This window comes from Suncus etruscus, chromosome 5 (genome assembly GCF_024139225.1).
Source record: "Suncus etruscus isolate mSunEtr1 chromosome 5, mSunEtr1.pri.cur, whole genome shotgun sequence".
Taxonomy (NCBI): domain Eukaryota; kingdom Metazoa; phylum Chordata; class Mammalia; order Eulipotyphla; family Soricidae; genus Suncus; species Suncus etruscus.
Genome location: NC_064852.1, coordinates 112,840,758 through 112,865,871, shown reverse-complemented (window position 1 = coordinate 112,865,871; position 25,114 = coordinate 112,840,758). Strand labels below are relative to the sequence as shown.

The 25,114-nt window shown below is 47.1% G+C and overlaps 1 protein-coding gene across 1 annotated transcript in view; it reads left to right on the top strand.

Annotated features, from left to right (window-relative positions):
* Window positions 1-25,114, top strand: part of NRP2 (neuropilin 2) — a 119,519-nt gene that overhangs the window by 72,330 nt on the left and 22,075 nt on the right. The window contains exons 11-15 of the mRNA XM_049773181.1: window positions 2,259-2,375; window positions 5,673-5,813; window positions 16,680-16,942; window positions 18,605-18,701; window positions 19,693-19,713. Of these exons, the coding sequence (XP_049629138.1) occupies window positions 2,259-2,375; window positions 5,673-5,813; window positions 16,680-16,942; window positions 18,605-18,701; window positions 19,693-19,713 (639 nt within the window). The remainder of the gene's footprint in view (window positions 1-2,258; window positions 2,376-5,672; window positions 5,814-16,679; window positions 16,943-18,604; window positions 18,702-19,692; window positions 19,714-25,114) is intronic.

The following is a 25,114-nucleotide window of genomic DNA, read 5'->3' as shown; positions in this document are numbered from 1 at the left end:
AGTTACTACTGGCCTCTCCCAAACCCTGATGGTACCCTGAACCCTACTTGTCCCAAATGGAACTGTACTAGTGATGGCTACGAACAGGTTTCTCATTTCAAAGTCACACTTGGTCACTCCTTGGAAGATCTGAGTTGGGGTTCACTCCCCTCCTTCCCTTTGAAGTCCTGGACATCTGGTTTCAATTGAGGATGAGTAAGGTTGTTTGACGGCCAGTTGCCTCTGAGAGTCCAGGCCCAACCCAGTGGACTGCAAGTCCAGCTGCTGTTTCCTCCCTCTCTTCACACGCTCTGCCCTCCCTCTGCCTGGCTGGGCCCCTGCATCCCTGCATGGAGAGATTTCTCCACCACCACCACCTGGTTGCTCTTTCTACAACCAAATGTTTTGGAAAACTCTTCCTAGAGAGACCCTGTGGGTGCATTGACTTTTCCAATTCACGTTTGTTTCTGCTTCTCATCCTTGGCTTCACATCTTCATTCCTCCTCAAGAAGGAGACCAGGAGAAATCATGGTAAATCATTCGACAAGATGCTTCCCTTGTTTGTCGTCTTTGTTTGTGTTTCAAATGACTTCTTTTTGCTTGGCCACCCAGAATGTGCTTTACAATTGAGTCGGAGGCTCAGTGACACAGCAACAAATCTGAACTTACAAATGACAATGCTTAGAGGTTATTTGCTGGGAGTGAGAGGCAGACAGGGCAGAGGGAAGTAGGAGAGGTTCTCTGCATCATATTTAATAGCAGAAAGGTGACAAGCAGAGCATGGAGAAGCAATTCTGTATCTTTAGCAATTCCTTCCTTGTGTTTGTGGCTTTATTAAATGCTACCCTGAAGTGGGAGCTGACAAAGGTGCCTAATCACACACCCAGGAGCACCCAGGAGCAGGTGTAAGAAACAACCACAATTCGGAGGCACTGGGGGTGGCTCTGGGAGGTTCCCACCCTGCCACAGGGGGCTTATACCCTAATTTGCCAGAACCCGTACTACCGCACCCAAGGCCTGACTCACACCTTCATTCATTTCCTCAACAGTTGTTGGATGAATGACAGGAGTGAGTAAATAAGTGAATGGATGAGTGAATGAATCATCTGGGACTCAGGACAAACTGGATACCTGGCCCCACCAGGTGGGGTTGGGTGTTTATTGTGAAATGGCTGAGAAGTCTGCAGATTTACTAGAAAGATCTCTAGCTACATAGAGGGGAAAGCATTTACTTTTGCAACACCTTGGCCATTTGACTATGTCTGCTGAGGGTCTCTATATAAGTGGGTTCACTTCATTCATTCCATTCTGGGTCCCTTGTGCTGCCTCCACTCTCACACATTATGCTCCCTGACTCCCATACAGCCTCCCTGTTTGCTCTGGAAGCATTAACTTTCCCACACCCTGACCCAGAGGCTCTGCCCAAAATGACTTTTACCCTGTGGAGTCTAAGACCTTTAGAATCCACATCCCCTTCCATTTATTTATACTCTGGTGTATACAAACCACCAAGTCTGGATTTCGCCTCCCGAGTCCTCTGGCTTCATTCAAAGCTTTTGCCAAGAGACACTGACCAGCCAGTCTCAAGATTAGGGAGCCTTAGTTCACATATTTCCAGCTTTTGAGGCCAAAGCAATATTATACATGGCCAACCCCGGTTCAATCTCTGGCATCCTATAGGGTCCCCTGAGCCTGCCATGAGTAATTCTTGAGTGCAGAGCCAGGAAGAACCCCTGAGCACTGCCAAGTTTGGCCCCTCCCCAAAAATAAATAAATAAAAACGAGGACACAGCAGGGAGTTTGCTTTGCACACAATCCATCCAGGTTTGATTGCTGGCATTCCATAGGGTCTCCCAAGCCTGCCAGGAGTATTTCATGAGCACAGGGCCAGGAGTAATCCCTGAGCAACCCCACATATGCCCCGCCACGTCCAAAGTTTCAGATTCTCTTCTTCCTTGGTCATTGTGTCCCTGTCTAGCATCAGAGATGAACCCCAAATCCTATCTTCCCCCCAGGAGGGCATTTTCACAGAGATCTTGTAAAATCTTTCTGATAGGTACTATTCATTTGGGGATGGGAACAGGATGCTCAGGGCATGGGCAAGCCTGTCCCAAGGTGGGTCATTCTGTCACAGGTCACCATAGCCTCTGAGTTTGGATGGCCATCTCAGTTCCTTCCTGTGTCTTCCTTGATCCTCCCACTCAGAGCAGAGACTTTCTGTCACAGGGCTCTTTCTGGTCTGCTATGGCACTTACCACCCTTCTGTTGCTTTTGCACAGACTCCAAACCCACTGTGGAGACCCTAGGACCCACCATGAAGAGCGAGGAGACCACCACACTCTACCCCATTGATGAGGAGACCACAGAATGTGGGGAGAACTGCAGCTTTGAGGAGGGTGAGCAGCATGACTTTGCATCCGGGAGGCTCTGGGGTGCTGAACCCCAGAGGAAAGGGGAGAGGGACCTAGGGACCCTTTGGGGAAAAGGCAATTACTAGGGGGTTGGAACAGTGACTGTGTATAATCAGACTTGAAACTTTTCTGATACTGGAGTAAGATTCCAGCCCCAGTGGGCAACCACTAGTTAAAATCACCATTCACTGTTGATGTAGCCATTAATCTGCTGAAATAATGACACTCACACTCCCCAAAAGAACTTCTTTGGGGGGGGGGTTATTCTCCTCTTCTAGCCCCTCTCCTCATCCTTGGAATCCTCAGACAGGTGAAGTTCTACCTGCTAAGTGCTGAGCTATGGGTCTCCCATATGCTTGGGCACATCAGCCTTTCATCACATTGTAAAATCAATCCCCATGCTGTATTTCCAACCCCAAGTGGATGGGTCTAAAGCAGGGTAGCCGTGAAAGTTAATAAACCAAGCCAGTCAGGAGAGAATCATAGAATCTGGTTGGCTTCTCACTTTGTGGTCTTCCTGTACACACCAAATCAAAACCAAAACTAAAACAGGTGGCTGGCTGAAGGTCAAATAAGTGACAAAGATACCTATATCAAGCTACTCCAGTCTAGGTGGACATTTGCATATCAAAGGTATAGGTGAAAAGGAAAGTGGAAGTTGGGCAATGCCTTTGTTTTGGGTAAAAACAGGGTATCATCTAACATCTAACATCTGATGACTTGGTCAGGGAAGCAAAACAAGGGGGTAACTTTATTGCCTGGTTTACATCTTTCCTCACCACTCCAACCCTGAAGGCACCTCCCTGTGTTAACGTCTTTACCATCCTACAAAGCTGAATTCCTTTTTTGCCATCAGTTTCCTCCTGCTTCCATTATATCTGCTAAGCTTCTCTCAGTTAACTCCAAGTTAGACATCCAAAGGAGATAAAGAGTCCTCATTGGCAGAGCCTCAAAGTCCAGCACTTTTAAAATAATTCTTTTAAAGACTCTACTGACTGAGGTTAGCAAATGTGAGCTCTTTCCCTAAGAAACCACACATTTGGGAACACCTGGCATTTTTGGCTAGAATTGAAAGCTTCACAGCCTCCATTTACACTAAATTACTGATCATTATTAAATTTTCATTAAACAAAATGAGGGGAGATTGGCAAAGAGATCTGGGAAGGGCTGGAGACCCGTAGAGGCAGCAACCAGTCACTCAGCAGATCATGGGAGGAGCAGGGCCAAGCTCTGGTCTCTGGGTTCGACCACTTATCAGTGGGAGGAGGAAAAGGAGAAAGGATCCGTGGCTCCAGAATACTACAGAGAGTGATGGGAGGGGAGCCAAGAAGAAATGCTAAAGTTGTGGGGCCACAGAGGGATAATTTAACGCACATGCTTTTAAGAATGTGCTTTTGTATGTTGTGTGGGTGGGGTGGACAGCGGTCTTGGTCAGGGTTAGTTGACTACAGAATTTGACATTTTAATGAACTTGGCTTTTTTTTTTTTTAATGAAAGAAAGAGACTTGGGGAATCTTACAAAATACGTTGAAAATGGTTCAAAAGCCAGAAAGAGAATGAATGCAGAGGGAATGGATCTGCAGTATTGGATTAGCAGGCTTAGTTTGGTGGAGGGCAGGGAGGAGGGGCGTTCTGCGTAACAGACCCTCCAAAAGCAAATTTCAAGGTTCTGCTGCAAACGTCCACAAGTTTCATCTCATTTTCCCATTTTAGAGAAGTGGGCGGTTTTCATTTGAAGTTGCTTTGGTGGTTTCTCTCTTTTTCCCTCTGTTTTCCTTTTGCAAAAAGATCTTTTGGTGGAATTTGGTTCCTGGGATACTGTGTGCATGTAAACATCAGAAAGGAATTAAGGTCTATTGAATTACTCCCTAGTTTTCAATGGAAAAAATAGAAATCCCGAAATTGTGGGGAAGAGAGCAGAATGAGAGCACAAGGCTGACTTTTCCAAGCCACAGGTTGATGCTTCTGTAATAGATCCCATGTGTTTCTCCTCCGTATGGGAGGACTTTGGCCAAGACTGGGCAAACAGTCTACGTTCTCCAGAGGAGGGGAGGCCCAAATCCCGCCTTTGTGTCCCTGGGCTGGCTTCTTGCTACCACCATCCCAGTTTGGAGCAGTGTGGTTCAGTAATGCTGCTCCCTGTGGACTCCCAAAATGGTAGAACTGTGTTCAGAACCTCGGCCCTCCAGACCATCCTTCCTGAGAACCCTACGAAGGAAAGTGAGAAGGCTTGCGGGCCGCCGGTGAAATACCACTACTCTGATCATTTTTTCACTGACTCGGTGAGGTGGGAGGCGGGGGTAAGGGCGAGCCCCAAGGGGCTCTCGCTTCTGGCGCCAAGCGCCCAGCCGCCGGGGGTGGGGGGGGAGTGAGAAGGCTAAAGACTCCTCTTCCTCACTCCTCCCAACACCCACCAGTCTTTTCTGCCTTCATAGCCTCAACTGACAAGCACCCAATCCTGGGCTACTGTTCCCTCATTCCCCTATCTCATGCACACTCTCCTTCATCTTTGGTGTTCACTCATACTGGACTTTGAGACCTGGGTGGCACCTCAAAAAGTTCTGCAGTCCAGTCCCCTCAGTGAAACAGCCCTACCGCTGGAACAAAACGCCAGGTAGTTAGATCTCCAGTTCGAATGCATTCTGGGCCCCTGGGCTGGAGGGCCATATACAGTTATTCTCCCTCACAGAGCAGTGATCTCAGCAACCAACCAATCTGGCACCTTTGTTTACCTGGTGGTGCCTCCCCAGGTGGATGAAGAACTGAGCAGACTGAGGTGACCAGTAGTGAACAAGTCTTCCTTGTTTGCTGAGGTCACTTTGTCCTCCCTGACCAGCATCTCCCCAGCCTTTCAGCTTCTTTGGCTGTGAATGAACTGTTCCATCCCTTGTGAGAGTGAAGTCGACAGGAGTCAGCCTTCCACTGAGGCTCTGATAGGACCCTCTTCTCTGGCCCAGATGAAACAGCTACTTCCATGTTTGTATGCTGTCCAGGATGGGCAAAAGAGGCCAAGGAGAGCAGAGCCATATGGTGGCCCCATTTATAACCACTTACCAAAGGAACGATCGCAAACTCAAGATTCATGCCTGAGGAGGACACTTGAGGCCATCTCCAATGCCAACAGGAGTTAAAGGAAGAAATAAAAGGGACCCTTTCTTCTCCAGCCATCACTTAGATTTTGCCAGCTACAGAAAGAACCCATGGGAATTGCTGTTCTTGGGAACTTGTTTCATGTGCTTCTCTTTGGGCTTCCCCTGACCCACTTCCTTCTTACATTTTTAGACAAAGATTTGCAACTACCTTCAGGATTCAACTGCAAGTTTGACTTCCCAGAGGAGCCCTGTGGGTGGATGTACGACCATGCCAAGTGGCTCAGGAGCACCTGGACCAGCCCCTCCAGCCCCAATGGTGGCACGTTTCCAGGTAAGTCAGTGTGAGGTAATTAAGTGAAAGCTTTTAGGCTCTCTTGGACCCTTCACAAGTCTCTCTTCCTCCTACCACATAGAACAATCCTCTGCCTTTTTCTCTTGTGATCACAGTGCAGTCTGGAAGGGGGAGAGAAAGAAGGAGGAAAGATAAAAGAAAAAGCTAGAAACAGGCCCTGAGAGGTGCTCAGAGGTGGGCTCAGGTTACTTCTCTCTTGCCTCATCACTAGCACTGGCTGTTCCCATCCATTACAAGCCAGGCAGTGACCTAAGGGGTTCAGAAGGGTAGACAAGGCATCATTCTGAGCTTTCTCAGAGGCTGATGGAGTTTTAGTAATCAAGCAAGGATAGAGACTGAGATACTGTCAAAATGCGGGGGTGCCTGACCCTTGGTCCCAAGGAGAGGATGGCTGCCAATCCTTCAAGTAAAGTGAGGCCATTCTTTGGGCTTCTGGGGGCTGAATTTTAGATGTCTGGCCTGACAAAGAGTCAACAGTTGGCCTTTCTAAGGTAGTGCTAGTAGAGCTGGTGTGGTTGCTCTCTCTGAGGTTACATTCTTTCTCAGTGGTGAGTATTTAATCTTCAGCTCTCTGGGGAGATTAAAAAAAAATCTGCTTGATAATATTTGCCACTTCACTGAGGTAAAGTTTAAGATGCCAAGATGGTGCCATTGGGGCAGCCCTAAGAAAAGTGGTGGTATTGGGGGCAAGCCCTGAGGAAAGTGGTGGTCAGGGCAGCCATGAGAAGAGTCATGGCCTGACTTTCAGTGTTGGTTTTTTCCCCCCTTGGGAAACCTGGATACCAGTGAAATGTCTTAAACTAGAGAGGAAGTGAAGACTTGGACGAATTGATCACCATTAGTGTTTCATAGGATTTCTTTCATGTTACCTTCTTTAGTTTAATTTTTGATCATCATGGCGTGAAACAACTGGTGTCTCAAATTCCAGAACACTTCAGGATCTCACGCATCCATCGTTACTGTTTACTCCCTCACACTTCTCATTAGCTTTGGGTTTTCTCACATCCTTGTACTGAGCAAGGATTTAGAGGAAGGGAAATTTAATTCTGAAAATGAGAAATAGCTCAAACTTGAAAGGAGGGAAGGGTCCCCTGTTTTGCAGGGGTCCTGCTGGGTCTCCACCCAAGGACCGTCCCCTGAGGACTGTGGTAGGCAGACCCCAGGAGAGCAGTGAGGATTGACATCCCCACACAGCCCACAGCCCTTTCCCAGAGGCCCACATTGTCTGCTCTAGAGAAAAACATTTTCATATTTCAAGTGTTTATCTCTTCAGCTTTGGAGTGCTCTGAGAGATTAATATCTGAAGATCACCATAGCCCCGGGCAACAGGAGAGAACACTTACCCTCATCCCAGCCTTAATCACCCTCCCCCCCTTCCTCCACTGCAATAATGTTTAATTAATATAATGAGCCTCCTGCATGTTGAAAAAAAAATACTTATTTTTATAACCCAGCCTGGATTTTTCATTTCATTTCCGCCCCTTTGAGACTTGGCCCAATTAATTGGTTGTTTTGCCCAGCCCCCTCCCTTAAAAAAAAAGAATCTAAACATAAAGTAGAATTTGTGGGGTACATACCCTGTGTGTAGGAAGAGTACTATTATAGAGTCACAGGCTAGGTGTGTGTGCATGAGCTCTTATTTCTTTCTAAAAATGTGAGTTTTTTTATGCTTTACTATGTATGGAGCTGTGTCTGTGTTTGCAGATTTTAAGTTGCAGCTTGTAAATAGGCTTTTGGAGTATGTGGTGCATATTTGACATGTGAATTGGGGTGTGTGTGTATGTATGTGATTTGTGTTTTCATAGAGTGTGTGTGAGAAGTGTGTGTGTGTGTGTGTGTGTGTGTGTGTGTGTGTGTGTGTGTGTGTGTGTGTGAATAAAGAAACCCTGCCTCTAGAACTTTATCTGGCTCTGATTCAGTATCTACCTTTCAGTTCTTTCTAATAATAACAGCCCCCAACTTCCGTTTTTCCCAGCAGTTTTTCCAAAAGTATCTGAGAGCCCCAAAGCCCTCAGTTAGCACATGATCTTCCAGAGAATGGAAGTCTTTTCCACGGGGCTCTGGTTTTGGCTACCGTCCCTCAGTCTCCCCTTTCCCCAGTGCCCACCCTCACCTGTCAGGCTGTGACCCTGACTACTGGTGGGGAATTCTAGTACTTGTCCTCATTCTGGCTAATTCATCGCCCCCCCCCCCCCCGAGGTTGGGGAGGGCCTTTCAAAGTCAGCGCACAGTGGGCTCAATTCCAACGTTAGGCTTAATGCATGGGGACAGAAAGAAAATTAAGGCCATAAGGAACTGCTCGATCTAATGTTACTTCTCCCTTAAGATATTGAGAAAGAAAACAATTATTTTCCCTTTTTCAGAAGAATCCCTGAAGTTGAGCAAAGTGGCACTTACAACCAGTCTCTGTCAAGTAAAACCATAATAGTCTTCTCCCGGTCCTGCCCTTTCTCCTCAGATGACTTTCAAAATCATCTGCTGGTTTTCCCGGTTCCCATTTCTCCTACCAGCCTGGATGCTGGGCTTTAAGTGAGAGAGGATAGAAAGTGCTTTCTGTTCAGGGTGGTCCTTTCTTCTTTAAAAAAGAAAAAAAGAGAATGGGGCCCTGCAGGAGCAGTTTGGGGAAAGGAAACAGCTGTGCTTGCTTAGAGGCAGGGCAAATGCTAATGGCTCGGTCACTGGCCCTACCAGACCCAATCTGAGAACTGTCTGCAGCACCCACACTTGGCCCCTCCACAAAGCAAAGGTCAGTCTGCTCTGGGCCAGAAGTGTGCCACCTGCTTGTCAGTCTGATTAGAGACCAAACAGGCCTAATTAATTTAAGAGCAGGCGTCTCCTGAGAAGGGGGAGAGATGGAAGAAAAAAAAAAGGAGACAAGCAGAAGCGTCCATGTTGAAATACCACACAGGGGCTACTTGAAGTGTCTGTGGAAACTACTTACATTCCTGAGATGGTTTCTGATTGAGTTGTCTTCTCGTGTTTTCAGTTTTTGCTTTTCCTTTTAAGTAAGCAATGAGTTGTGTGCTTTTGGCGAGCTGGCCAATGAGACACCCACTGGTTTTATTCCACTGCTTTTGTTTTTCAAGCTAGTTTTTCAAGCCACTCAGATTGTCTTTCTGAGCTCTTTGCTTGTGGCTCAAAAGCTCTGTGTGTGTGTGTGTTTGTGTCTGTGTGTGTCTGTGTGTGTCTGTGTCTGTGTGTGTGTGTGTTTTCTTAACAGTCCTAGGGGATACTGTTCAAAATTCAGTGACCCCTGGGGGCTCAGAGGACTCTTCTTCCATGTTCCAGAGACCACTTTGCCTTTTCTTTGTAGCATAATGACTCAAGAAAAGCATTTCCCCAATGAGAGCCTCTGTGTTTTCAATAGACATCATCAAGTGCATTGATCATAATACAGAGTTAGGAAGCTCACATTCATGTCTGTAGTGCTAGCATGAGGCTGTTATCTAGAACTGCATTGTTTTCCATGGCAGCTTCAGTTATGTATGACTTTTGATTTAGTTTAATTCTTTAAAATTAAGAACAGATCAGATTTCAGCTCCTCCATCATGCAAGATGCATTTCAAGTTCTTAATAGCCCACTGTGTTAAAGGAAACAGATAATGAACATATCCTCATGACGAAATGTTGGCTTGGTCAGCTCTGCTGAGTGCCTTTATGCTGTTAGCATGAGAGTTTCTCACCTCCAGGGGCCCTGCTGATATTGCTGTTCCTAATTCAGTGCCAACAAGGAATCAAGACATTGAAGGCACATGGCTTCATTGATCCTGTGGCAATGTTCAACAACTGGTGAATTTGTCATATACCTTTCCATCTCTGTAAGCAACCAGAGAATAAGCAAGTTTTCAAGAATGCAGTGATTTCACTAAATCAGAAATGAACTCTCAAGTAAATACAAAAAAATACCAACACTAAAAAGTGTTATTTTTGTCAGGAATGAAACAAGAAGATTAGACACCAAAATTATTATATTAACTTCAGAATGTGTGCATGTATGTCTCCCTAAATGTGCTCTCTAGACATTTGAGAAGATCTTGTAATATATGATTATCACCTTCATTTTAATGGCAGGTTATGGGAACAATAGACAGGAAAGAAGCAGAGCATACTTAGAATTAGGCATTCTTTTTTTTTTCCTTTGGTTTTTGGGTCACATCCAGCAGTGCTCAGGGCTTACTCCTGGCTCTATGCTCAGAAATCACTTCTGGCAGGCTCCGGGGACCATATGGGATGCCGGGATTCTAACCACCATCCTTCTGTATGCAAAGCAAACGCCATACCTCCATGCTATCTCTCTGGCCCCAGAATTATGCATTCTTTTTTAGGGAAGGGCTGCTCCCATAAATGTATCTATTGCGTTGAGAAATCCCAACCTGTACCCTGCATCAAAGAAAGTTAAGTGGGAGTAAACCAAGCTTCTCAAAGATTTTACACATGGTAGCTCTTCCATCAAGTGTCAATGTAGACTTCTTAACTTTCCATGGAGACTATTGTGATGCCATTTGGGGCATTATTAATAGACTCCAGTAGGGTGAAGAACTGGAGTGCGGATTCTCTGTGGGATGAAGTCAAGATGGTCTGGTAGAGATAGATGGTTATTGAGATTTCCAAGAAAATAATGGATGAGTGAACTTGCTTGCTATGAGCTTGATTTTTGGTGATGAATGAGCAGTGACTATGAATAAAAGCAACACTCTGAACTCAGAAAATCTTCCCTGTAGGTGAGATCCTGGATGGGCATTAGCTTAAATGGCTTCAGAAAGAGATTGTGGTTTTGCTGGGGCTTGGCTGCCATTGAGAACAACAGGTCAGGAGCCTCTGGAGCTTAGACAGAGATAATTAAAGACAAGGAACAGTCTGGCTAAAAGGAAGAGAAAATTCAAGGCATCGATTCAATTGGAAAGGATAAGCCCTACTTTTAGGACAACAGGAAAATATTATTGGCTCTGTAGAGAAAATCAACAGGATAGAAACTACTCCTTTCCTTTCAGTCATGATCTGTTGAGTTTTTCAACTCTAGAATTCACCTTAACACAGATGCAGGAGGATGACAAGATGGGCCTTGATTGCAGAAACTTCTTGAACATGGACATACGTAGAAGCAGATTTCAGTAGACTACTACAGTGGCCAGATCCACAGCCTCAAATTGTCTCCAAAATGCTCAATTATTCATCTGGAAACATGTAGCTGACACCACCAAAGTCAATCATTTGACTTCACTAGCTGTTGCTTTGAGAATCTTAGCAAAGAAAAAAAAAAAAAGACCTTGGGAGGCTGGTGGGGGGGGTTTGACTCACATCTTAGTCATGACCCCGACAGTGAGTCCCTCTCCTCACTGCTACACTTTTCACTCCTCACTTCTTTCAGATGGTTGTTCTAGTAGGAAGGTCCAATGCTAGCCAGGAGAATTGTGTGTTGGACAGATGGTGTGTTTGGCTTTGCAGTAACCGAGAAGATGAAACTGGTGATTTATTTCAGGGTTTTCGAAGGTGCAGACACAGTTGATTCTGTTGCTGCTGCCCCAACCTTTGTCACACACTCACACAACACTTTGACAGCTGGAGCCAGATGCAGTGGTAACTCACCAGGTGAGATGTCAGGAGACCCTTTCTAGAAACAACAGCAAGTTAAAATGCCTGAGTGACCCTGTCCTCTGCCCTTCCTCTCCACTCCATGGAAATCCTGTTGTCCATCCCCAAGGGATGGTTTTTCCTGTTTTCATGGGCAACAACAGATGTTTTACATCAAGGATCTAACTGGCTGCTTCCCCAGTATGTCAGATTCAGGAGAGGGGGGGAATCTATCTCCGCTACAGATTTCTTCATTCTTTTTCAGCAATTGAATACATTTCCTTGCGCCCTCTCTCTTCTGCTTGGAAGCTATCTGTTGCCAGCATCACTACATTCAGCTGAAGAGACCAAGATGGTCTTCAGAAGCAGGGTTGGCAGTTGGTCAGGTTCCATGTTCTCGCCACTTCTTAACCATCCAAAAGACTCCTCCTTGAGTCTTAGTAAATTAGTCAACTCTCAGTCCATGCCATGGCAACCCTTTCTTTGCTGTCTTGAGTTATCAGCAGCTGCTGTGTGTGCTTCAAACTACTCTGTTGGACAGTGGGAGGACACCATCAGAATGTTCCAGAAGCACTGATAGCCCATATGACCCACTCAGCTCATATGCAGGTGCCATGACTCAAAAAAGATCTGAGGCTCTCCCTTCAGAGAAGGGTTAGTGGGGATCTAACCCCCTAAAGGCCTGGAATGTGCATATGTCAAGGGTTGTGTTTCCTGAGGAAGTGAACGAACAGAGCCTCTTCATTCCTCATGCCTCAAAGCTTTTCTCAGTCAGAGGACAGAAACTGGCTGTGCTCCATCAGAGCTACAAGGAGGACATGTGTCTACATGACAGCACACCAACTTAAAACCAATGGACTATCAGATGTTCCTGACAGCCAGGGCCATGACCCCGAAAATACACGGTCGCCATGGCCTATAGAAGCCCCTTCCCCAGAGAGCTGAGAGCAAAGCACAGACAGCTGTTGGCTTTGCGCTTACTGCGCTTTCTGGGCCTGCTAGGGCTGCCCTGCTTGGCTATATCCTGAGACCCCCCATGCATGAGGGCATTATTTTGTTTCAGCCATTGAAGAATGGCAGGAAAGACATGTTATCATGAGCAGCCTGATGTCTGAGGTTAGAACCAGCAAGAACTTTCTTATGCCAGGAAACGTTGTTACTTCTTTAGAGCCATGCCTGACCTCCTTTAGGATCCCTGATTGGCCTTCCCAGACTCTGGGTGCTTTGGGGCCTTGCTTCCTCCTCAACTAACATATAGACACACTCAGGAGGTAGATGTGTCCAGTAGCATAACAGCATGTGGCTTTTCTTGAGTTCTGTCGAGTTCCTTTGGATTCCTCGCTACGAAGCACACTGCTTTCCATCACTCCTTGCTCTTAAGTTCTCATCTTACTCCCCTGCAGATCTGCTTTATTTCATGCAGTCTACAGATGGATAGACAGAGGCTCTGAAAGGTTAGGGAGCCTCAGGTCTGATGCCAGCCCTGAGGAGAAACATGTACTAACAACTTTCCTCAGTCCTTATCCTTTCATTGCTAACAGTGGTTTCTAAGACCACTTCGGTTCTTGGGCCCTCCATATCTTTAGGAGTTTCAGATGGAGAAAAGAGGTGGCCAGAGCAATAACACAACAGATAGGTTACTTACTTGCATAGTTTTCTCAGGTTTGCTCCCCCGGTACCCCCTGTAAACCCCTCCAGGAATGATCCCTGAATGAAGAGCCAGAAATAAGCCCTGAGCACTGCAAGGTGTGACCCAAAAACAAAAAACAAAAAAGCATTTTTAAAGAGGAAAGAATCACTTCCTAACAACTAGATTTTTAAGAGATAAGGACCTGGGAGAAGGCATGTACCCAATCTTCCACCCCCCCCCAAGCCCCCCAGTTTAATGTCTGGCATGGCCTCGCCTTCTCCTACACCCCCCGCCCCCCCCCCCCCCCCCGCTGAGCAGTTCCTGGTGTTCTACTTTAAATTGGGCCTCACTCAGTGACATGTGGGGACATTTTGCCTCAGAGCATCCCCCCTGACTGGTGTCTACTGCTAGCTCCTCACATTTACATATCATCTTTCTTCCCCTGAGCTCCTAGCACTTAGCAGACAAGTGGGGCACAAATGATTTAGCTCAGTGAAAGGCAGGGGCCTGCTTGTCTTGAGATTCTGCAAACTAGTGGATTAGCTCAGACATCCGCGCTGAATTACGATCCTTCAGCTGCTCGTGCTTAGCACGCCACCGGCATTAACTCCCCGGTCTTCCAGAGGACCTTTAAATCATGCCTAGTGATCAGCGTCTTTTGAGGGGGGAGCAGAGAGGGACGCCAGGAGAGGCTGTCGGCAGCACTTCGGGCCTTCTTGGGTCTGAAGTTTTGGTCACAGGATGAGTCACCAGAACAGCCCCAGATGAAAATCCAGTCACCCGCCAGTTCCTGACACATTCCCACACATTTCACTTACTAAATTCTAACCATGATGCTGTGATTCCCCAGCCGCTTAAGAATGTAAATTCACACAAGTGACAGTCTTTTCTGCCAAGCAATTTTCAGGCCGTGAGTGGGGCTTTTATTTGTGAAACTGTGAAGGAAGAAGGCTGAATATTAAGTCCCTGAAAATCTGGTTTCTGTTGTCCATGAGGGAGGAAGAACAAGGGCTGAGAAACAGTGGGAACATTTCTGTGTGTTTGGGATCACATGGGAACAGCCTATGTGTTGGGGGCACAGGGGATAGTAGAGGTGGTGGTTGACTAGTAACTCACTCTATTTTACTTTGAGCACCTCACCTCTGACCTGGGCTGCTGATGTGGGGGAAGATACATGCATTTGTGGGCAGGTCAGAAGCTAACTCAGTCTCCCTCAGTCCTTGGTTCTAATATGGCACCTCAGGTCACTCCTTACCCTTGGGTTTGTCATCGAGTCATTTGTTGGCACTGAATTGGCTGGAGGAGGGCCATACAGGTGGAACTACCAAGGAACAGCCGCAGATGTAATATTCACCATCTATGTAACAGAGTAGTTCTTACTCTCCTCTTCCCTTTCTCTCCCTCTCTCTCTCTCACCAACAGTAAGAGACAATGAGACAGTTCAATGGTAGTACAAGGCAGTGGTGATAATCTCCCGACATGCATGAAAAATGGCCTCAAGTCTTTTAAGAAACAAGGTCAAATCTGTGGTCCAGAAAGGAGATACTTCAGTGGCTGAGGGAGGAGGGAAATTAATGTTGCATGTGTCAGAAGAGCTAGCAGGTGAAATAGATGGCTAAGAAAAGATGAAGAGGGGTTATAGATAACAGGGAAGGGAGCAGGACCCCATGGAGACAGACAGCATGGAACAGGGTCTGATCAGGAACATAGATTCAAGGACTTGGAGCAAGGTAACTGGGACTCAGTTACAGTGAAGAACTTACTGCACAAAGGGAGGAAACGTCAAGTCCCATTTCCTGATGCTCCTGTCTGGGCCCTCTACCTGGCAAGAAAACTCAGTCTAGCTTCTGTTTCTTCCTTGCCTGAGTCAGAGAAGACCCAGGTCACAAGCCTACAGTGAGATTGAATGAAATAACAGTCACGAGGTGCTCCTAACCTAGAAATCAGAATGTAATAGGACATCGTGATTACCATCAATAGTAATAAGTAATAGAAATAAGGCCAGATTGGAGCATCTTCTGTATAGAGGTGCTTAGTGTGTCTGATTCTGACACCTCTGGCCCTGCCCTCTGGGGGATTGCCCTCATTCCAATTCTCTGATAGACAATGGTCTGAGTATCTAAGCTGTCCTCAGCCTTGAAGAAGGGTATCTGCGACTGTTTCTGAGCACAACAAATATGGTGTCAGGCTTAACCTCATTAGGAAGGTGATGTTAGGAGAAGGAACAACAAGCCATGGGCTGGATCCACAGCATCCCCAGGAGCCCTCTCTGGCCTCCCCCTGATAAGCCCAGGTTGTTTGCAGGCCCTGTGGATCAAAAAGCTCTGTGATGGGTCTAAAGACATGGTGGCTGGGGGGGGGGGGGGAGGGAGGGATAAGGCACTTGCCTTATATGTGGCTAACCATGGTTCCATCCTCAACACTGTGCATTGTCCCCTGAGCACCAGCAAGGGTCACACCTGAACACAGAACCAGGAATGCCCAGGTGTGATTCAATCTCCCTCCCACCCCACACAGGAAGAAATAGAAGGAAAAGAAGAGGAGAAGGAGAAGGAGGAGGATGGGGAGGGGGAGAAGAAGAAGAAAGAGAAGAAGAAGATGATGAAAATAATCTTCCTGGACCATGGTGCCAACACTGTCATCTTGCAGAAATGTTCTGCTTGGGATAGTTCAGAGCCAAAGATAGCCAGATTCCCCCTCAAATGCCTCCTCCTCTCACACATGAGGCCAGGCTTCTCCCACATAATAGGACATGCAGGTGCAGTTTCTCAACACCTGTGTGTGGGGGTAAGGCTTGTGTGTGCCAGCACCTAGGGACAGAGGTACCTTATCTCACAGACTGTTCCAAACCTTTGGGTGGAGAGTCATGTTTTCCTAACACGGATCTTTTCACTGCCACTCTATGGCCTTCATGAGCAGTGATCCAGTGTCCTTGTCCTTTATTGTGTGGGTCAGCTTCTTTGCAGAAGGCCAAGCTCAGGGCTTTCCTGGTGAGGCACATGGAAGTGGGCTGACGCCTCCCACCCCAAATCCCTTCTGCTCAGTCGTCGGACCATGTTTTGCTTGAGTCATCGCTGGGCTTGGAAGTCATAGGCAACAGAGCCCAGGGTCCTTCAGTTGTGCCAGAAGAGAGGATGGATTTGTTTTTCTTTCATCTTGATCAGGATCCAGCTGGAATGACAGAAAATTCAGAGCAGACCCACCTGGCCACAACCTTCCCATCTGACAATTAAGTCCCACACCCCGAAACAGCTCCCTTTGATTTCTGTTTATTAAATAGCATTTGCCCTTTTGGGACACCAGTGATATTATACATGGAGGGTCTATCCTTCTAGAATCTAGGGGGAGAGAAGGAGAAGGCAAGCTCTGGTTCAAGCACCCAAAATCTATCACTGATTGCACCAAACCCCCCATGAGAAAGGTGTGCAAAGAGGAAGGCAGAGAAACAGGCAGGAGAGACAGACAGTTTCGAGATGTAAAAAAAAAAGCTTCCAACATTGTGATTCTAAACGATTTCTGAGCACAAGAAAAGGAGCCTACTAAAGATGTCCAGTTTCTGGTCCCAGTTGCTCTATTCCCCTCCCAACAGTTGAGCTTCCCAAAAATTCATCGCGAACCCTTGTGACTTTGTCCCCCCTCCCCAGATGACCGGAATTTCCTACGGCTGCAGAGTGAGAGCCCACGCGAGGGCCAGTACGCCCGCCTCATCAGCCCACCCGTGCACCTGCCCCAGAGCCCCGTGTGCCTGGAATTCCAGTACCAAGCCACGGGCAGCCGTGGGGTGGCGCTCCAGGTGGTGCGTGAAGCCAGCCAGGAAAGCAAACTCCTCTGGGTGATCCGAGAAGATCAGGGCAGCGAGTGGAGACACGGACGGGTCACCCTGCCCAGCTACGACCTGGAGTATCAGGTGCGATGAGGCCAGGGGGTGAGGCCCATTCTCCCGCACCCAGTGGTGGGGATGTGTGGTTCCGTGTTTGCAGGGGGGCCAAGCTCATCCATCATTAAGGAACACAGTTAACGCCGCTGTTTTCATTGTATTCTGCAGGTTTCCGTGGCAACCGAACACCACTCTTATTTGTTATTCACAATGTGCCCGGCTCTCCACCCAGACTTGGGTCTTTGTTCCTCCTCTTGCCTTTTCTATTGCTGAAATCTTCTCCAACAAATGGTTCTTCTCTGCCTTTTGAGTTTTTAGATGGAGTTTTAGGGTGGGGTGCTCACCATGAGACACAAAACCCAGAAGGAAAAGAACCCAAACAAGCCCTTCACGTGCAAGGGGAGAGTCCCTCCGACTGTGTGGGAGGGCAGGGGGACAGGACAGGGTGAGAGACAGGCCATCCACCCTGCCCCAGCATGGTGCTGTGCTCTGTGGCCAGTAGACTGGAGAGGTGGCCATGAGTGGCTTCTGCCCCCTGGAGCTGCAGAGCAGAGCTGCTTCTATTTCTGCCCCACAGCCGAAAACTGAGACATTCATGGGTGCACAGCTGACTAAAAGGGTAGAAATAGCCACGTGTGGGGGGTGGGGGTGGGGGGAGGAATGAGAAGCAGTTCAGGCATTAACCTGTTCCTCCACATGCCAGAGGACATCTGCTGGTTTGCACATTTGCTAGTTTGCAGAGAGGACCTGGGAAAAGCAAGGAGTGAGCCCTGTGTGCCTGTTGGGGTCACTCTACAAGGTGTCAAAACACAGGAGATCACACACCCTCAGCATGTCCCCTGTGTCCCCAATTTTAAACTGAGTGTCCTGGATAAGAAACATGTTGGGGCCCTTTGGCTTTACCCCTCCACAATAGCATCTCCAGCCATGGGGTCTTGTCCAACCAGGTTTTCTAACAGTCCTTGTTGCCTGGACCTTGGAGCTGCTCAGAAAACTCAGGATAAATAATATCCTCTAGGGGCCAGAACGATAGCACAGCAGATGTTTGTCTTGCTCTCGGCTGACCCAGGTTTGATCCCTGGCATCCCATAGGGTCCCCTGAGCCTGTCAGCCTGCCAGAAGTAATTTCTGAGCACAGAAGTATGACTGAGCACTGCCAGGTATGACCCCAAACAACAACAACAATGATGATGATGATGATGATACCCTCTCTTGATTGGAATAACCAGGCCATAATCCACACCCACTCCTGCCAAGGCCTTTCAAACTTGTGGCCTTTCCTTCTTGCCTCACTCCCACCTGCTGAGTCCACCTTGACGTTAAATAACCTGCATTGGTCATATGAAAGGTTTATAAAAAACCCCATCTTAAGAATTGCTAAAGAAATTTCAACCTTCCTGTAAAAAGACCTTCACTGTGGTCCTTTTGATCAATACTTGCTAGTTACCAGACAACTATCCATCACCTTGTTCGATGTATTTTTATTCCCTCAACCATGCATTTGCTTGGAACCAACTCTTACTACATGAAGATTTCAAATACCTAAGCCATGTGGTCAACATATGAGAACCAGGTGTACTCACTCACACTCAGACATACACATTTGATAGGAGTTAATGGGAGCTTAGGAAATCTTAATTCTTAGGAAATTTTAGCCCAGCTAACTTTGGCTCCCATTCTTTTGGCTTCTAGATTGTGTTCGAAGGTGTGATAGGCAAAGGACATTCAGGAGAAATTTCCATCGATGACATTCGGATCAGCACCGACGTCCCATTGGAGAACTGTATGGGTACGTGGGTTTCTGTCTCTCTGTAACTCCTGCACTAAGACACCCGGGGTTGCACACTAGGTGAAAGGAGTGTCAGGGTATCAAGGCCTCGCCCTCTTAATCCAGATTTTAGCAAAGAAAATGCCAGAGGACAAGAACAACTGCCAGTCTAAATTGCTTGCTAGAAAAGTTGGGCAGACTTCATGGAAGCCCTAGGCTCATGTACAAAATAGCACATATGTTGTATCAGAGTGATCATACAGCTAGCCCAAAGAGCTCCTTCCTATGATGGAATTGCAGGCCAACCATTGTTATAGAAAGCAGGCATTTAAGTTCAAACTCATACATCTTGCCCCAAGAATCCTGGGTGTGAGATATATAATCCTGCTAGTTGTGGAATAAAGCCTTGCCAGCCAGAGGGTGGCTAGGACAGAGAGGCCATCATTCCTGTACCTGTGAACACGAGCGCTAAGAATCCAGCCCACCTGAGATGGAGGTCTGATACCCCAGTGACTCTGACCATCTCGAGACATTCCCTGGAATGAGAGGAGAAGGGACAGTCCTTATTGGTCCTGCTCTCATCCTCCAAGGGACAGTAATAAATGCAAGTGCTTGACTTGGTGTGGGGTCCCAGGGGTAAGGGTGGAGGTGGGGGATATATGTGCCTGATGATGTCAAAAGCATCTGGGACCACCATAGGCCCTTTCAGACCCCTCAGGCCCATGGGCATCAGAGTCGTCCTGACTCTGAGAAAGTCATCAGTGGTGAGTGACTGATTATACTGCTTTGGGGATCTGTTACTCTATAAAGGACCTTTTGTTCCCAAGCAATTTGTCCACCCGCCCGGCCCCCCACAAGGATGATGTATTAGTCACAGTTTAGAGCCTGTGGAGAGGGTGAGACACTCCCCATAGGATATGACCTCCCCCACCCTCCCCCCAAAAATCATTCTCTTCACAGATTCCTTCTTCCTCTTCTCTAATTCCATTTTATTTCTTTTCTTCTTTTCCAGAACCCATCTCAGCTTTTGCAGGTGAGAATTTTAAAGGTAAAATAAAACCACGTTTCTCTAATTTTTTGCATGCTTCTTCCTTTCCCCCATGTGATTGATGTGAATTTGGTGGAGGGTCTCAACTTCTAATGTGATGAATGTTTTGAAGAGAAAATGAGCGCCGTACCTTGCTGCCGCTAGATGGCACCAACCACCCCGGTAGAGGCGGAGGAAAGGGGGCCGGAGTTTCCTGGAGTCTCTTGTTTAATTAAAGTTTAGAAACCTATAATAGAGACAAATAGGATACAGATAAACCTTTCAGCCTTGCATTGTCCAATGGGGAGCAATGAGGCTGAAAATGCAGGAGTGGTGAGAAAGGAGAGGCTGCGGGGAGAATGAACAACAGCAATAGGAAAAAAAAATTCCCGTAGTAAATTAAAAGTGAAATGAGGTGGCAATGATTTATTTCAACCTGAAGATGGTTTTCTTGCCGTGGCAGGGTACCGAGGCAGCCGTCTCTATGAACTCTCAGTGAGGTACAGAGACAGGCAGTTTGGGAGAGAAGAAAAAAGGTGAAGAAAATGTGGAAGAAAGAAGGAAGGAGGCAGGGAGGGAGGGAAGGAAAGAAAATGCAGGTACCTTTCTAAGCAAATGGTGTCAGAGAGGGACAGAGAGGGTGGAGCTGTGCACTCTGAACTCAGAACCAAAGGCTGAAGAGGTAGATGGTGAGTAGGGAGCTTGTTTGGCATGTGGCTAATCTATGTTTGATCCAGCCTTGAGCACAAGAGCCAGGAATAAGCCTTGCGCACTGCCAGGGGTGGCCCCCAAAGCAAGACGATAAAATAAATGAGAATAATGTCAAGCACCAGGTTGAAAAGCAAAAAAGGACTTGTTCCCCCTGGCAAAGTTCTAGAAGCTCGAAGAGCACCTGGTAGACTGGTGTCTTGCAGGAGCTGGGAAAAGGGCTGGAATCTTAGCTCAAAGTGTGTGTGGTCTGCTTTGCATCGAGGGAGAACTCGCATTGGATGTTTTTTTGCAGTGTAGGCAAAAGACTAATATCCACCCAGGTTCCCAGAGCAGAGTTCCTGCAAGTGCTTTGCTCCAGTCAGCCTGTGTGGACACGGGCTCTCAGAGACTCTGGGCCCCACACAGGGCTAAGGTGAGGGCTTTCTCAGAAGCATGGATCTGCTCCCTGTTTTGAGAGTAGCTGCGCCTTATTTTCCCTGGCTAGCCTTTGCCCAGTAGGTGACAGCTCTCCCGAAATAAGGGAAGCCGTTCTGGGTGCTGAAATTGAGTCTAAGCTGTGCTCATCAATCTATCCCACTCCTGGCTTGGAGGAGATGGATTCCACTTGGCCACCTCAATGCCCTCTGTGCTTCCAAATCATCTGAGCTAATTGGCCACTCATCGCCCTCTAGCTCTAAGACCAGAGATGAGGAGAGAGGCCCCATAGAGATAGATGGTCAGACTGATCCCAAATATCTCTGCTGCCTTTATTCCCCTGCCTTGGCTCTCTGAGGTCCTAGAGCCTTCAGGGTCTAAGGCTGTGTTTCTGTTGGGAGAGTAAAGCCTGGGTCCCTAGGACTTGAGATCCAGGCTCCCAGGCAAGGCTGGTTCTAGGCCAGCAGCAGCCATCAGAGCAGAGCGGGCACAGGCAAGGGCCACGCCTCACAAACCCAGTGGCTAAGTGCTTTGCTTCCATCAGAGCATAAACAAGCCAGGGCATATGTGGTCCCCTGGAGGTGGTGTTTACTGGGAGACTTCACAGTCCAGTCATGTTCTCGCGCAAGAAATATATAAATAAAACATGCGAGCCTCACTGTTCATTTAGCCAAAGTAAACATGCAGCTTAGTGCCTTGAAGGTAAGAATTTCCAGCATGCTTCCTCAACAGGGCCGCATTGCTGGTTAAGCAAAGGCAGTGCTGAATGGGTGCACCATGGACTGGCCCAGCCTGGGGTTTGCTGTCTTGCCAGGTGATGAGCACTGTGGTAGGAGAAAACCAAGGCTTGGGGGAATAGAGCACTGGGTCAGGCAACGTGGAGTTACAAGCATGATCAAAATGAACAGGGTCTATTTTTATGCTGTTGGCAGGTCTAATGTGAAATTATAAGGTGGTAGCTTGCGAATCCCAGGGGGTACAGGATTGAGGGGTCTAGGGGAGTCCAGCGAGTCTCAGTACTATGCATTGCATTTTGAGTTAAGCCAACTTTCCATGTGGGCAAAGCAAAACCATTCATGTTAGGGACTCTGATAGTCTCTTGTTTTCTCTATGTCAGAGTGTGAATGTCTTGGGGTTCAGTGTGTCTTTTGACACAAGAGAAACAGAGACATCTAGTGGGGGCAGAGAGGGTGAGGCCCTTGCTGGGGAAGCCACACTCAGAGCAACCATAGGTGGCTTCAATTCTACTGAGGCTGCTTTCCTGACTGGAGATGGGAGCATTGTCCGCTGGAATGCAGAGGGGAATCTTGAAGGACACGCAGAAAGCCTGGTCTCTGGGCCTGAGCTCATTTGAGAGTTGTGGTCTTTTGTACTTTGGAGAATTTCACTTCCTGTCTCCAATGGTTTTTTGCTGTGAAATGTTGTGTCATCATTCACATTGCCTTATGTTCTCTGCTTGGTTATCTAGAGTTGGGGGACTAAGGTGTATAAGGAGGAATGAGGAAACATACCCTATGTTAACAGGGACCCAGAGAAGGGGGACCTGGCTGCCATGATGAGTCATAGTTTAACCTATGTAACCCAGTTGTGCTTTTTATTCATTCATTTATTCATTCATTTGGCAACAGCCATCCACTGAGTGCTTCATGTCTCTTGTTCTACCTCTGAGCGTTAAGAAATGAAAAAACTGCGGAAGGAAAGGCAAAAAAAAAAAAAAGTGAAAAGTGGTGTTAATTAAGGTGATGGATTATTTTCTTTTAACCAATCCTTTAAAAAATAAAATTAAATTAAAAAGGAAGGGGAAAAGCCAGTAAAAATAGAGGGAGCTTCTTAGCAGAGCTCTTGGCTGTTTGAGTTGCTCACTGTGGAGATATTGGTTCTTGTTCAGGTTGGAGGCTGTATGGGCTTTGAAAAAAGGGGAACAGAGATGCACAGGGGCTGGTGTGTGGTGTATTCTGGGTTAGGGACAGGGTCCCAGGCATGGGCACGCTTGTGGGAAGAGGGAGCATTCGGCGCTACTGTGAGCCTTCCTGTCTGTTCATCGTGGCCACTGCCAGTTTTTTTTTTTTATTTAAGTATCGTGGTTACAGAATTATTCATGGCTGAGTTTCAGTCAATGTCCAACACTCTTCACCAGTGCACCGCCACCATTGTCCCCAATATCCCTCCCCTCTTCACCCCTGCCTGCCTCTGGGCAGACATTTCAACACTCTTACTCTTTCTCCCTCCCTCCTTACCTCCTTCCCTCCTTTCCTCCCTTCCTCCCCCCTCTATCTATCTCTTCCCTTTTCTACCCTTTTGATGCTTTGGCTTGTACTACTATGAATAGAGGGGTATCAAGCATATCATTTTATCTTCTTTCAGCACCCTGTTTTTGTCTAGTGTGATCAGTTCCAACTATCATTGTCATAGTGAAACCTTCTCTGCCCTAACTGCAATCCCTGTTCTTTGTTGCACTGTGGATTTTATACTCACACCCATCACTTGGGTTTCAATTATGCAGCCCTCAGGCATTTCCACCCAGAAAAAGAAGGTGGAAGAGGAAGCAGAGCTGTATCCCAAGAGAGAAGCCCACCTAAGTTGGGGTAGTGGCCCAGCTGACTGAAGGTCCTGTTTTTTTTAGCTCTCTCAATTAGGTGCCCACTGCTCTATGGCCCATCTCCTATGACCCATCTATGGCCTACCTACCTCCTGGTCCATATCTTCTTTTCTGTCTCCTCAGCCTAGACAGAAACCATGCTAGCCAGTTCATGAGCCCAGCGCAGAACATCACCTATTGGTGCACCACAACTGACCTCTCTTGCCTCCTCCTTCCTCCCAGAGCTCTCTCCTTGAAGAGCCTCTACAAGGAATCTTTTTTTCTTGCTAAAGGGCAGAGACCTTTTCCTTCTCCAGAGGCTGTTGGCCCTCCTCCCTGCCCTGCTCTCCACCTCTCCAGCTGCTGGCGAAGTCAGGTATTGCTGAGCTGAAGCTCAGGATTATATGTGTGCCCTGCAGGGCTGAAGGGACACAGAGGTTGGTCTCGGTAGCATTCTCGGTGTCCACAGCCTCTCCTGTCCCCATGACCTAGTACCACACCTGCTAACATCACCCAAACAGATGCTCTTGACTTTTCTCTAAGGGACAAGCAATTATTTTGTGTTGTCTTTGCTCTCCCCAAGGAAGGCAAGACTGCCCTGCCTTGCAAAGACCCCTGACTTTCATTCAAATATCTGTTTCTTATTATCTCACACAATTAGAAAACTTGCTGGTGAATTAGGGGTTGGAAATGGATAAAACATCATTCAGGAATGGCCCCTCTTTCAGGGGGCGGGGAGAAGCTTCATTAAAGAAGTGGTAGAATTCTGAAGCTGAAATAGGAAGGGTCCAACCAGCCTCACCCCTGCCCTGGACATAGCTGGAGACACCAGGCAGCAAACCTGGGTCTTTCATTGCAAATCACAGACCAACCCATCCACCTCTTAATATAGGTAGCAATGCCCTAACAGAACAGAACTACTGCTCCTTCTCCTTCTCCTCTTCCTTCTTTCCTGCTCTTTCTCCTTTTTCTCTCTTCTTCTTCTTCTTCTTCTTCTTCTTCTTCTTCTTCTTCTTCTTCTTCTTCTTCTTCTTCTTCTTCTTCTTCTTCTTCTTCTTCCTTCTTCTTCTTCCTTCTTCTTCTTTTTCTTCTTCTTCTTCCTTCTTCTTCTTTCTCCTTCTACTTCTTTCTCCTTCTGCTGCTTCTCCTCCTTCTACTTCTTTTTCTTCTCTTTCTCCTCCTGCTTCTTCTCCTCCTCCTTCTCCTCCTCCTCCTCCTGCTCTTCCTCTTTCTCCTCCTCCTCCTCCTCCTTTTTATTTTGGCAATTTTATGTAAAGGCAAGGTATATCCTGGAAAAATCTATCAATTTCCAAGAATACATGTTTGACGAAGTTTGCACATTAAAGGTATTTTCTGGGAACTGAGAAGGCAGATTTAATGCAACCCTCCAATCCAGTCTCCCTGTCTGCCTCATCCCTCACTCTTTCCCCAACCATCATCTTTCTTTTTGCTTTCTTTTTTAATCACTTTACTTAAATACTATGGTTACAAAGTTGCTCATGATTGAGTTTCAGTCATAGGATGTATAATGCCCTTCCCTGGCATGTTTCCTGCCACCAGTATCCTCTGTTTTCATCCCAGCCTTCCCCCACTTCTGTCTCTGGGGCAGACATTTAAATTCTTGCTTTCTCTCCCATCTGTCCTTTTAGACACTGTGGTTTTCACTATATTTTACTGAAGGTGTATCAAACATATCACTTTATC